At 41.4% G+C, this 14,657-nt stretch overlaps 1 protein-coding gene across 2 annotated transcripts in view; it reads right to left on the reverse strand.

Annotated features, from left to right (window-relative positions):
- Positions 1–3,301: 3,301 nt before the first annotated feature.
- The window catches only part of LOC147698067 (interleukin-18 receptor accessory protein-like), a 349,579-nt gene continuing 338,223 nt past the window's right edge, over positions 3,302–14,657 (reverse strand). The window contains exons 10-11 of one of the 2 annotated variants that reach the window (XM_086934736.1): positions 9,191–9,370; positions 3,302–3,796 (exon numbers count right to left, since the gene is read on the reverse strand). In XM_086934736.1, coding sequence (XP_086790862.1) covers positions 3,432–3,796; positions 9,191–9,370 — 545 coding nt within the window. In that variant the 3' untranslated portion in view covers positions 3,302–3,431. The remainder of the gene's footprint in view (positions 3,797–9,190; positions 9,371–14,657) is intronic. The other variant, XM_086934737.1, reaches the window with a different exon arrangement.

Genomic DNA, 14,657 nt, shown 5'->3' on the forward strand with positions numbered 1-14,657 from the left:
AGGTTTTTTAAATGCTAATTCCTAACTATAACTGGTGTGAAACCTATGTTTTTTTGTGTGAATATATATATATATATATATATATATATATATATATATATACCAGTGGACTTTTCAATATTTAAAAAAAATGGTTTTACAGGAGATATTCTCTTAATACCAGGTTACCTGTAGGTATGATACTTTTAATGCCTCTCACCTAATGTGCGGTACCTTTTTCAATAATAATATAGGGGGTTGGAAGTTGTTTCTCAGTGATGTTTTGCCATTAGGTATACAGTGCATACATCGATGTGGGCAAGTGCCACACATCTTTGTTTTTTCAAAAAAAGAAAAAAAAAGAAAATGTATAATAGGTTGCAATAAAACAGAAAGAGGAATTTTTAATGTGAGTTGCGATGACTTCTCTTTCCTCATTTACCTTTGGTAACTAGAGGTTTCCATGATTCGAGGTCATGCTCAGACTTCCGGGCTATGGCTTTCCTGTGGTAAATGTGAGCCAGTGATTATCTATGTGTTATTAGACCATTCAGAGTCTGTTGCAGCAATTTTAAATATATTACATTATGTTTATGTACAGGTGATACACCTTTGCAATAGAGTTGTTTACAACTGGCATAATTGTTGGGTTTAAAATATTAAATTTAAACCCGTTAGTGTAGCTTTAGTGTCTTTATAGTGCATCATGGACTCTGCGAGAGGTCCATTTGTTCAAACAAAATTCTTAGGCTGTAGAAGCATTATTGTTCATTTTCCTTTAGTGATCATTCATCTTGGTGTAATGGAATCAGTTCTGAATGTGCATCTTTTGGATGTTATCAGGAAAGTTCTTTCTCTGTTATTTATCTGTTATGGTGAAGAAAACGGATTACATATCTTCATCTTGCCCTAAGTCCTTTTGGTAAATGAGTTCTCTCTCTTCCCGTGAGGATAATGTCTGTTAACTAACAGATGTTTATGTTAGGGTTCTTCATTTTTTGTTTTCCCTCATAGGCTGATTCTTTCGGGCCTGTAGGGTTGTTTGTTATTTACATGTTCTGTGACAGTGATCATGGATTCTATTTTGAGCCAAGCTCTTGTCCTGTTATTCCACATACATTGGTCAGTTGTTGGTTAGGACTGGCTGGTTCTCTTTGAGAACTTTCTTAGGTTTAGTTAGAAAGCCCTCCTTCGGGGAGGTATATCTATGGTATTTAATTCAAAGGTTAAGGAATCTGTGGCTAGATCTCTCTATCAGATGTAAAAGTTACTTAGCTTCGGTAAAGCTACATCTGGTAGATTCATGAACTACTACCCATCCTCACCACTCTGCGAATAACCTATGAGGTAAGTGTTACATCCTTTCTTCAGTACTGATTTTAAATACCGGTATCATGTTTTCAACTTACATTGCCAAATAGGTTTTGTTTAAATGTTACTATGCTATCCATTTCCAAATGTGTGTGGTCGGTAGAGTGCAGGATGTTTTCTCTTCACACAGATTTAGAAACCAGTGAACACTATTGATTTTATTGTTCTTTTCTTGAAAGTTTTTGATAGGTATCATCATACCTTGAATGGGCACCATTGACATGTCAATTAGTGATGTAATTCATCATACAGTTTAGAGTTGCTTTGTAAGCTTTGTTTTGCTACTACCAAGTCATTCATTACTATTGATGAATGGTCTATGGAGTCTATAGTTTCCGTTCATAGTGGTTATTCACCAGGGCGCACGGTTTCATGTAGCCCTGTGTTCTGTTGATTTTTTGGGGGTTTCTTTAAAATCCATTCTGGGTATTAACATACCATTTGATGTTCTTCTTTGTTAATATTCAAAAGATTTTTCGATCATTTTTGGCACACTGTTTCCACCACCAATTCCTATGATGGCTCTGCGTTCTGGAGTGTAAGATTTTACAAAAGAAACTGACATATATGCGCCAGAGCGGACTTATATGGCTCCACTGACGTCATGACCGGAGTCAACGTCATCGCGGAGCCATACAACGCCGTCCCTTGGCGTGCAGAGGTACTGCTGACAATGTTTCAGATCCAGCCTGGCACCTGGGGAGATTTCCAAAGTTAATGAATCTGCGGCTAGACTGTTTCTCTACCAGATATAGAGTTGTCAAAGGTAAGTAACTTTTACCTTAATGCATTTGGAAAATGGCCTCTACACACTATGTGCAATGCCCTTAGAAAAGGGTGGCACCTGTATACATCACTGAGCCGCTCTGCCTTTCGTGTGCTGCGGCCGAAAAGATATGGGCAGGCCAGACTGGCTGGAAGACTGAGTAAGTGCTGGTAGAGATTAACAGCACTAACCTGCACCAACTTTGGAGAAACACTCTGCAAAACTTCAAGTAAGCATGTAAATTGAACTGCATTTACTAGGATGCAAAGGGGCAAACTGTGCTGGGAGGTGAAGCAGTGTACTCCCATCCCCCTTCTGTTTGAAAAGGCTCCCTGAGCCTCTGAGCTGACGAGCTCTTGGAGATGCACCTGTGCGCCAGGGAGAGGTACAGAGACCTGAGAGGAATGTGGCAGCTTTCTCAGCAAACCCTAGATGAATTTCGTTTTATCTCTACTGATGAAGGATAAAATCCAGAAACACATGTGTCTAGAGATTACCAGCACTAATCTGCACCGACTTTGGTGAAACACTCTGCAAAGCTTCAGTAAGCATGTAAATTGAACTGCATTTACCAGGATGCAAAGGGGCGAACTGTGCTGGGAGGTGAAGCACTGTGCTCCCATCCCCCTTCTGCAAGAGCCGGTACAAGACTGAACAAATGCCAACGATTTAGAGGAGTTGGAGTTTACTGTGCCTGCACTGCTCGCTTTAAAAATGCCTTTTATAGCTAGTCTATGCCATAAGGAGTAATAAGACTTGCGATTCTGGATACAGCAAACGTGGGTCATCCTGGTCCTGGCAGCTCCTGTTCCCAGCTTGTCGACAACAGAAGATGTAGTGAATAAGGGTCAACGATGACAGCGCAAAAACAGAATTACCTGTAACTACAGCTGCTCACGTGGCATCATAGCATCATTTGAGTGTAATGTGAAATTCCCAAATTCATGCAAAATACGCAGGCATAAATTACATTTCAACTTGGTATATAACAGGAAGCTGGGGCGCAATGGCAAAGGAGAGAAGGTTGGAGTATACTGATGAAGGGAAAGAGGCGGGGATTACAAGTTTGTGAGGCAACTGGGTAGAAGACTATATGACCGCTTCAGCTCGGTCCAGTCGCTGTATGGATATACTGTGACTGCTTAGTGCATAGATTTACTGAAGTTTGGAATCACCAAGGATGAGTTTAAAAAGCCTTTAATACAACTCTCTCTCCCGCCGCATCTCCCATGCATGCCAGGCGATAAACAAATGACCCACGTTTCACTATAAACCACACACAAGCTCAAATGTACTAAACTTGCACGTTTTGATGTTAAAGAGAAGAACACTTCGGTAAACAGGAATATTTGTCTTTTGAAACCGGGCTCTTCTTTATGGGCATGTGATATCGAATCTTGTTCCAGAATCTTGAAGCTGATGACGTTGATGTGCCGTATTTCTCTTCCCAAGGGATGGTGGGCACAACTTTCAGAGCTCGTTTTATGACGTGAGGTAAAGATCTGGGCTCTTGAAAGGATTTGAATTTAATCAAAATCAGTTTCGGGCTGTCGTCTTCCAAGGTGCACTTGACGGCTGTCTGCAGCTCAAACAGGACGGGGTCGTTCATATATGCTGGGCTGAGGACAAATATTGCTCTCCTGCTCCTTTTAATTATTCGAGCAATTTCTTCAACATAAGCTGCAAGACAGGATGGAGAATAAGAAATGAATTAGGACAATCAGGTTACAAAGAAAGGAATTTAAAAAGGGCACATTGCAGAGTAAACAATGGGCCTGTTTTACAATGACCCCATTCACAAATGTAATCACATTTTCTTATGCTGCAAAAAATGTTTTTGCATAGGAAGATGCATTGGAAGACAAACAAGAACCTGTTCGCGAAATGTCGTAGCATTGCACTTGAATTGTTAGGCCTACCCCCTACACAGTTTTCACATCACTCAGAAATGGAGATTAATTGGAATAAAGAGCCTGGCCAAGATTTACCATTATCTGACGCAAAACAACGCTGCATCAAAGTTTCTTTGCAGCCTTGCATCAAAGGGAGAGAAAAAATGTTACATATCTACTAAGATATGGTGAATTATTTCTCTACCCCGGTGCTGGCACACTTTTATCAACTATGCGGCAATGCTCAGATCCTCATGCCTTTGTGCAAGGGTGTTCTCTGAAGCATAGGTTTTGGACTGGAAGGAGTCTCATCCAGTGCAAAAAACGATTCTTTGAGGCTTCTACACCTTCTATGCATGTTGTACAATGCAGCACACATACAAAGATGGAAAAACAATGAGAAATGAAAACATTTGCCCTTTAGTTCCCCGAGCTCTAATACCTAAGAACTATCGCACCCTAAAGCTCGAAGCGATGCAAACAAATCCTAAACTTGGCTCTCTTACAACACAGTTTCTTGCAGTGAAGGATAACTATGAGCTAGAAATATTCCTGGATGACATCCTTTCCCAGGTTGCAAGAAAATTGTATGTACAGTTCAGACACAGCACTCTACCTGTACGTGCGGTTACTAATAAATGGGTTGGGCAGAAAGAGGAGGGTTGCCCTGTATGCATCACACAAGAGGAAACAGAAATGCATGTTTTATTTTTTTGTCCTGGCTACCAAAAAGCGAGGCGCTACTGGCTTGTACAGCTTTGTCGGAATCTGGGTTTTGAGCACTGTAGGGAGGCTTTTCGGGTTTTAAAATATGATACATCTAAACCCATTGTGCTTGCTGTTTCACGATTCTTAAACACAATGTAGCGAAGGAGATGGGATTTTATCAGAAGGGTAAAAAATCATAAAATGTGCATCTGCAGTATACTTATAAAATATGATCACCATGTGTCCAGTCTCTGCCAGATACTGGTTTTAGCTTTATATTATCTTGTATATAAAAGTATTTCCGACAAATCTGATTTTGTTGTAAATAGTGTACATTTTTTTGTATTTTTAAATTATTTATTGAAATATTGCTGCTATTTGTCTAGTTGCTTGCCGACCGCATCACATTAATTAATTGAAATAATTCCTTCCCGCTGCTTTAATTCAATGCCTCCCTTCCTTCCCCCCTAGCTGTTTGGTAAAATGTCTGCATTTGATTCAAAATTGGAATTTGTATTACTCATGGAGTGTTTTTTAATCATGGTATGTTGTACTTATTAATGTATGTTTTTTTGTGTCTGTGTTTACTTTTAATGGTCCTAGTGACCGAAATAAAAGTTTTTGAAACAAAACTAAAACATTTCTACTCGTTATGCTTGCCTTGAGGAGGTGTAAGATTGTGGTGCAAATCCTTGTCTGCTAACATTTGTAGGTAGAGATTTGCGTCAAAACCCATTGGTGGTGTCATGGGAATGCCCAAGCGGCACCCATGGAAAGCCTCCTTGAAGGAAAATAACACAAAGCAGTGCATAGCACAATTTTGCACTACTTTGTGAAACAACACAAATCCTGATTTCGGCTGGATAGTAATTGCAACCTTAATATATTGTGTTGGGTTTGTGTCACAAAAGTGATGTAAACCTAGTGCAAAGTGTTAGTAAATCTGGCCCTTAATTAGTGCCTGAAATCCAGTGAAGATGCTAAAAAAATTATATTTTGTCAGCAGACCAGAAAAGATTAATTGAAGTGGGCAGATGCATTTATGGTGATTTATGCCATGAGATGCAAGTTAAATATAGTTTTAAAAATATTAGAAGTATCAGAATCAGGGAAACATCCAGGCTTAGCCTTTTATTAGCAGCAATGCTAATTGGCAGCCTATGAACCCAAACAGCCAGATAAACACTTATAGCATCACTATGTTACAAACCAGAGCAGAGGCGCATTGGTTAAGTAATATACTTATAAACAGAACACGCATGCACACACTTTTTTCACATGGGCACCTCCAGGTCACAAAAGATCCACATCATATGAGGAATAACCCAGTTTCCCATACTATCTCTTGTTGCCTTCAGTGTTTACACAGAGCATTTACCCAATGCTCTACTCACAGACAAGAGCATCAAGATTCACCAATACACTGATGAGACACACTCTACTTGTAAGTTTCTTCTGCTTCATCCATCCAACACCCCAAACATCACTTGCACATCATCTAGACTTTGATGTCCAGTGCCTACCTGAAGCTCAACCCAAACAAGCAGAATTATTTGCCAAGTACAACAAACAAATTACCATACAAACCTGGCTCAATACCATGAGCCTTGACAGTTTCTGAACCTCAAGCACAACTGATTGCGAAACCACTTGCATTCACTTAGATACCAACCTCTCCCTCAAGGAACACATTGCAAAAAAACAAAGACAGCTTGGCACCAGCTCTCTCCTGTAAAGAAAGTTAAAGCATCTTCAGAACTGCTTTTCAAGTCCTTGTACTCCTACATCCGGGTGGTGGTAATGCGATGCTCAATGACCTCCCAGATTCCACACTGCTACTCCTTAAGGGCATCATACACATCACATCGCACTTCATCAAGGTCCCCTTGCCGGCCCACACTGTCAAGCCAGGACAACCTGCACCCCTGCTTATATCACCATCTCTGTGGGTTCAAACTGCAGAGTAAGAAGTGTAAAAAAGAAAAAATAAGACAACGGGTCTTTTCCATCTCTGCGCCCACCTTGTGGATTAACAGCCCATATCTATCAGGACTATTTACAACAAGGGGTGGTGAAGGACAGAGTCTCTGAATTAAGCAGAAAGCTCTCACCCAGTCAAGAGATCAGGGCTAGATCCAACACCGTTTTTTAGCTCACTGCACCATCCCAGTTTCAGAACCTGGCTGTATGCAAATTAGTCTGTTCCTGTCCCAGTGCATGATGGGAACAGGGCAAACCAAACTACAAAAGCCAATTCTTACACTGGGAAGGAAACAAGCTCCCGGGGACCGGTTTCTGGCATTACAGCCGTCTTCGGCCCGGTTTGCTTGAATCCTGATGGTGCAATGAGCAAGGGTCTCACATCTGAGAATACCCTTCCACGCTTAGGGTGGACAAAAATATTTACAACAAGGGGTGGTGAAGGACAGAGTCTCTGAATTAAGCAGAAAGCTCTCACCCAGTCAAGAGATCAGGGCTAGATCCAACACCGTTTTTTAGCTCACTGCACCATCCCAGTTTCAGAACCTGGCTGTATGCAAATTAGTCTGTTCCTGTCCCAGTGCATGATGGGAACAGGGCAAACCAAACTACAAAAGCCAATTCTTACACTGGGAAGGAAACAAGCTCCCGGGGACCGGTTTCTGGCATTACAGCCGTCTTCGGCCCGGTTTGCTTGAATCCTGATGGTGCAATGAGCAAGGGTCTCACATCTGAGAATACCCTTCCACGCTTAGGGTGGACAAAAATATTTACAACAAGGGGTGGTGAAGGACAGAGTCTCTGAATTAAGCAGAAAGCTCTCACCCAGTCAAGAGATCAGGGCTAGATCCAACACCGTTTTTTAGCTCACTGCACCATCCCAGTTTCAGAACCTGGCTGTATGCAAATTAGTCTGTTCCTGTCCCAGTGCATGATGGGAACAGGGCAAACCAAACTACAAAAGCCAATTCTTACACTGGGAAGGAAACAAGCTCCCGGGGACCGGTTTCTGGCATTACAGCCGTCTTCGGCCCGGTTTGCTTGAATCCTGATGGTGCAATGAGCAAGGGTTTTGGCCACTATAGGTGTGGCAGGGTATACTCAGACATGAGTCCCTTTCTCACTGCTCCATCAGGATTCAAGCAAGCCGGGCCGAAGACGGCTGAAATGCCAGAAACCGGTCCCCGGTAGCTTGTCTCCTTTCTGGTGAAGAATTGGCTTGGTAGTTTAGTCTGCCCTGTTCCCATGATGCACTGGGCCAGGGACAGACTGATTTGCATATAGCCAGGTTCTGAGCTGGGATGGGGCAGTGAGATAAATAACGGTGATGGATCAAGCCCTGATCTTTGGACGGGGTAAGAGTGGTCTGCTTAATTCAGACACTCTGTTCATCACCACCCCCTTTTCTGAATCATATCTATCAGGACAGCCTCAATGTTGCTCCAATTTAGGAAAGAGGTAAAGACTAACCAATTTAAAGAAAAGTACATCACAATGGATTAAGTGCTTACAACTCTGCTTCCTGTCCTATTACTCGCCAACTTTAAGCTTGCCTTTGACAATGTTCAGGGCTCCACTGCCTTTTGGCTTAGTTTGCACTATGGAAATACATTCTACATACATAAACATGATATGACATCACTCAGGTTGCAATTTTTGCCAGAGTTCTTTGCCCAGTGGTTGCCACACACTAGAAAACACATATAAGGCAACAAAGAATCTATTTTTTCTGAGCAGGATTTATGCACCATCTCTGCAGTCCACTATTGAGATAGGGAACAACACATACAACATAGGCCTCATTTCACTCATTATGGACTGGGGACATTTCATGTTGTTCTTTATTGGTGGCGCACAGAACCAAGAACCTGTTTTATGTCCTTGCAGACAGCACAATTCAGAAATAGAAAGTGGCAAAATGTACTCACTGTTTCAACACAACATTAATATCAGTAGTGCTGAAAGTAATCCCTATACTGACCAGAGAAGTTTGTTAATATTTAATATGGTCTGAGTTGGAAGTGGTAAAATGGTAACTCCTAATTAGAAAGGCATTTAAAAAAAGTATTTGGTCATTAGGGTGCCATTTGAAGAGGATTTTTTAAAGAGGCACAAATGATAGTCAGGGGAACACATTACTTTTGGTGCGTAACAATAACTTGATGACTCGTTTGCTATTCTGTAAAAAAGTAACAAGGAATTTACTAAATTGTCTCCAACAGGACACAAGTGGCCTCTTGAAAAAGACTCAGAGATGCAGAGGGGAAGACATTGTAGGCTGAGGGCTCGATATCCTACAAGTTGTCCCACTCAAGGAGCTTTGCGGCACACCCAGTTATTGCACCATGCTCTTGCCTCATTTTCTCATATATGACCCATAGAATGTACTGAGAGACAACGTTGTATGATATAGCAGACCCTGTCTGAGGACACAGGAGTTGATAATGAATATGAATAGTACATATTATAAATGTAGTTCATAATAAAAAAGTACCTCCTCCTGGTATGATGTCTCTTTCCAGAAGGCACAGCTTGTAACCATACTTGTCTTCCAAAATTTCAGGAAGTAGTTTTACTGCAAACTCTTCCTCAGTGTAGTTTTCACTCATTGAATGTTCAATTGAATATGAATTTGACTTTGCATAGGATACAAATGCATCAAACTCTTTACTGTCTAAGAGAAAATATACAGAACATTAGGTGATTACCTATTACAATTAATTTTGTATCAGTATCATTTAAAAATAAATTCCAAATTGCAAGCATTAAATTAACTTTGTATCACTTCATTACTTCTTCCATTTTTCCCATATTTACATTTTTAAACAGACACAGTAAGAGAGGAAGAGATCAAAAACAAAATCTTATAAAAAATCAGGAAAGAACATATTACCCAGGTTCATCTTGATACATTTCAAATAGACCCTTTACACACCTCGAGCCCATGCCAAATTAATGAAAATGTTGCTTTTCAAATCAAATAGGTATCAATAACTTTAAAATGATGACCCATCTCTCTGGTATCTTAGACTTTGATTTGGATATTCTGCCTATTTTTAGCTTTTGTTTCACTTTTTTGAAGCTCTCGACTACAGTTGCGTTTTCCTTATTTTACACTTCCTTGAATATGTTATATTTACAGGAGTCAATGGCCCAGCCAGAGCTAGGGAATTATCAGTTTCTCTCAGTGATTAGTTAAAGTCTGCGTAAAGACCAAGGGCCAGATTTATCAAAGTGTTGTGTTGCCCTTGCGTCACACAAGGCAACCCAAGTGAAACACAATACAAAAGTCAGATTTGCCAAGTCACACAAGGCCACCTTGTGAGGTCCAGTGTGCTTGTTAAACCTGAAATAATACAAGGTAGCGCAAGTCACTGCCTTGTGTTACTCGGCCCCAGGGAGGCAGTTAATGGGTGGAGCACAGATGTTCCCACACATCCACCTGTGAATTTTGACTCATTCCCAGTTTACCATGAGTGTAAGACCTGGGAATGCATCAAAAGGCTACGCTTCCCAGGAGAGGCGTAACAAGGAGAAATATCTTTATGTCTACGAGTTGTTTCCTCTAAATACATGTGCTGTATTCTGCAGCACACGTAGAAAGAGTAAAAAGCAGAAGAGGATTGTTTTTGTGCAGGGAGTTGTCCCTTCCTGCACAAAGAAAATCCTGCCTGCAACAGAGGCACCAGTGCACCATGATGCAAGGGCTACTGCAATGGTGCTAGGTAGCCAAAAGTGCACCAGAGAAGAGATACAGCAGGAATGTGCCATATAGTGTTAAATATAAAACATTTTTGCCCTCTCCTTTTCATGCAGCACAGCGCAGCAGCTGCGTTGCATGCAATATTGATAAATATGCCCCTAAATATGGGTCAGTGGTGGCCAGAATTTATTAATTAAGCTCCCCATTTTCAAAAGAGATGTGAATATCTGGATGCTTATGCATGCAGCTATGCTTTGTGAAAAATTTCAAATGTCTCAGCTATTCACAAAAAATATTCATGCGAATGCAAGGAACACTTTGAGTAGCATAGGTTTCCTTTTCTGTACATTTGTTCTATAACATTGTGTTTGTGAAGTCTCCAAGATGTAGGAAATTGGTATGTGCACTTTTATTCAAAATGGGCAATTTTACAAGTGTCCTTTAAAAAAAAAAAAATCATTTTTTGTTTTAACTGGCAACAGTCTGCGCTATCTACACCCTTCTTCTGAAAATGGTGGTGGATTTTTCCACACAGTTTGCAAAACTTTGTCAAGTCTAGGTAATTGATGCACAAGTTTAAAGGTGCAGATGTGTGTGTAATAGGGTTTACAAAGGTTTTAGCATGCACACAAGGTTTTAACTCTGTGTTCCCTCAATTTCAATGGTCTCTCTGTTAACATACAACAAGAAATACCCACTGTAGTGTTGTCCTTTTTAAGGTTATTGTTTGTACTGTTGTGCTATTGTGTGTCAATTAGTGGTAGAAGGTATGCGGTATTATCCTTGCCTGTTTGATGCACATGGTGTGCTGATAGAATGTTTGAAGTGTGTTATGTCAGTTCGAGAACATGTGAGTATGCAATGACTGGTGGAATGTGAAAGTGTTGGGGGCTTGGATGTCACTAATTGTGAGCCAAGGTGAGTGCAACAGTGTCTCTGCACTGATCCTACTACTAGGAATGAATGTTTGCGCAAATGTATCTGCAGTCACCGAAGCGTGGGGCATATTATCAAGAAACAGCGTTAACATTATGGCCGCTTGTGTGGCAGAAAACTGTCGCTAAAGTGACGATAATGGGCTTGATAATACGCCCTTGCGAATTCCAATAGAAGCCCATGTTCCGGTTTGAACATGGGCTTCTATGGGCATTCTCTACAGCGTATTGTCAAGCCCATTATTGCCGCTTTAGCAACAGTTTTATGTTGCTAAAGCGGCGATAATGTTAACACCGTGCTTGATAATATGCCCCTGTATTTCCACCTTCATTACCAAATCCACTGCCCATCTATGGGACCAGTTCACAAAGGTTTTGCTAGGAGAATATTTTATTTACTCTTGGAAAACTTCTTCTTCATTCATAAATTCCAGGAATAAACTAGGAGTGTTCCTGGATTCACCAAACCTATTTCCAGAATTCAGTATTAAGCAAACAGTCCTACAAGACTAAATCGCAGCAACATTCTTGTGAGTTAGGGCCCCATCTGTCAGTTACAAACCAGTGCATACTTTTTACCTTTCTGCATTTTTATCTGGAGATTCATTCACTCATTTGCATGCTTAACTTGTAAGCTTTAAGCATCGGATCCAATGTTTCACCACGGTCCTGAATTCAATTGCCTAATGGGTGAGGCCAGTTATGCTATGTTTATTGACTGTCCACAGTAAAACTCTTCCCTTTCGTAAGAACAATTAAAAAATGGTACTTACTGTATCCTGATACGTGTATACTGCACTGGGGTATAAAACGTGTTATAACATCATGATTATAAACCTCTCTGATAATCATGTGTTTTCTTGCAATGTAAAATTAACGCGCTTCCTAACTTTACCACTATAGGACGATCGTGGATCAATTAAGAAAATATGGAGACACGCCGCTGTAAAATACGTCTATGACATTGCAGCTGAAAGAATAAACTGGTCAAAACTAAAGATATGGTAAATTAAATAAATCTAATAGGTGCGCAATAGATATAGGTTGGCGGCAGAAAATTGCGATTAATGCGAAAAATTGTTGCACAGCTTTAGGGGCATATTATCAAGCAGGGCGCTAAAGCTTCGATAATGGGCTTGATAATACGGCCTTGTGGATTCCAATAGAAACCCATGTTCTGGTTTGAACATGGGCTTCTATTGGAATTCTCCAGGGTATATTATCAAGCCCATTTTCGCTGCTTTAACTGCAGTTTTCTAAAGCTAAAACAGCGATATTTTTAACGCCCTGCTTGATAATATGCCCCTTAGCTCTTTAAGTAGCATTGTTTTGATCAGGTGCTTGTGAGGCACATCGCAACATTGCAGCGCACTTACTGGCTATCACAATGTGATGCTCTTTACGACAATTTGGCTTAGGACAGCGCAGCAAGGCACCTTGCTGCGCTGCCCTACGCCTCAGTGAAAGGACAAGGATGCACCGTATTTAAGCAATATAATGCATTACTATCCGTTCTGCCTGTGGTAGCGCATTGTTGGCAGCCTAGTGCTAACGCAGACACTCTTGCACCATGATGCAAGGGTGCCTCACTTGCAGTCTGGATTGTTTTGAGCATAAAGGGGCACCTTCCTGCACTAAAACAATCCTACGAGGCGTTTTCCTCTTTCTATGTGTGCTTCAAAATGCAGCACCCATGGAAAGAGGAAAACATGAGGAGAAATTAACACATTTCTCCTCATTATGCCTCACCTTGGAAGGCGTACAGATTTGATGCTTCCCCAGGTTTACATGTTTTTGTAAATCTGGGGCAATATCAAATTCAATGGGTTTTGCATAGGAAAACCCATTGCAACGCCCATGGACCGCCTTCTTGGCACAGAGTAAGGCGATACAGCGATTTGCGCAGCAAGGCCTTACTCTTGATTTATGAAGCCACTCAAAGCCACCAGTGTGGCTTTCCGTGGCTTCATAAATATTTATGAAAGCCCTACCTTATGCATGTACCACTGCATGCTGCAAAAGTAATACGGGGCTCTCATAAATAAGCCCCTGTATGTTTCATTGCTGCTACTTTTAAAGTTGTAAACATTTTTTTCAAAATATCTCCAGTTGTGTCCTGTCTTAGTAGTAATAATGATAATATTAATAATAATGCATGTTTTATAAAGCGCATAGCTACTCCTGTGAGAGGTGTCCCAGTGATGAGCAGTCGGAAACAAGCTGAGGAGACAAACTGGAGAGGGGGGCCTAAAAAAGCCAAGTCTTGTGGTTTTTGCAAAACTGAGGCTCCGATGGGGATCACCTCAGCCGCAGCAGAAGGGAATTTCAGAATTTAAAAGCAATATAGCAAAGAGGTCTTCTGCCAGTGCGGGCGTTCTGGATTCTGGGCACTTGCAAAAGTAGTGCCTCAGAGGAGCTGAGGCACTTTCTAGGAGAGTATAGAGCGGAAAGCGAGTGTAGATACATTGGCCCAGTCTTCCTATGGATCTGATAACAGTAGCAAAGGGCCTTCAAAGTATGTCTCTTTTCCACTGGGAGCCAGTGTAGTTTCTGAAGTGCCCTACTCCTAGATGCACGCTTGGGGAGTTTAACCGGCAGGCGTGCCGCCGAGTTCTGTACTAGCTGGATTCTCTTGATCCTTGCCTGAGAGGCTCCCAGGTGTTAGACATTACAATATTCAACTCGAGAGACCATTAAAGACCACAGTATTCTGGGCAGAGAATGGTAGAAGATGGATAAAATGTTAAAGAGATCTAATAATGGCACGACACTTGCCTGCTAAGGCTGTGATTTGACTCTCAAAAGTGAGTTTATTGTCAAAACAAACCTCCACGTTTTTAACCTTGGGGTTCCGCTGAGGAAAGAACCCAGGGATTCTGGCCACCTGAATGAGTACCAGATTGAGTGCTGCTTGCCAAGGAACAGGACCTCCATCTAACCTATGTTTAACTTCAGGTAGTTAAGGTCCATCCAGTGGGATACCTCAGACAAGCAAGCTGGTCCTCAAAGCCGGGGCAGCAGCAGCTGAGTTATTGGACAAGGTGAGGATCAACTGAGTATCATCGGCGTAGGATATTATTTTAAAGCTATGTCTCACTGTGATATCTGACAAGGGGTGTACGTACAAATTAAAAACAGTAGGGCTCAGCGAGGAGCCCCATGGACTTCCCTGATGCAAAGGAACCACCTTGGAGCAGAAAGGCGTTGGGAGGACCTGGAAAGTGTTGTTTTCCAAGAGAAATGCAAACACTTTAGGGCTTTATGGCCGACACCATAATTCCATATCTGCTCTACAAGACAGCCATGGGACACAGTGTCAAAAG

The sequence above is a fragment of the Lissotriton vulgaris genome, chromosome 8 (assembly GCF_964263255.1).
Source record: "Lissotriton vulgaris chromosome 8, aLisVul1.2, whole genome shotgun sequence".
Classification (NCBI taxonomy): Eukaryota; Metazoa; Chordata; class Amphibia; order Caudata; family Salamandridae; genus Lissotriton; species Lissotriton vulgaris.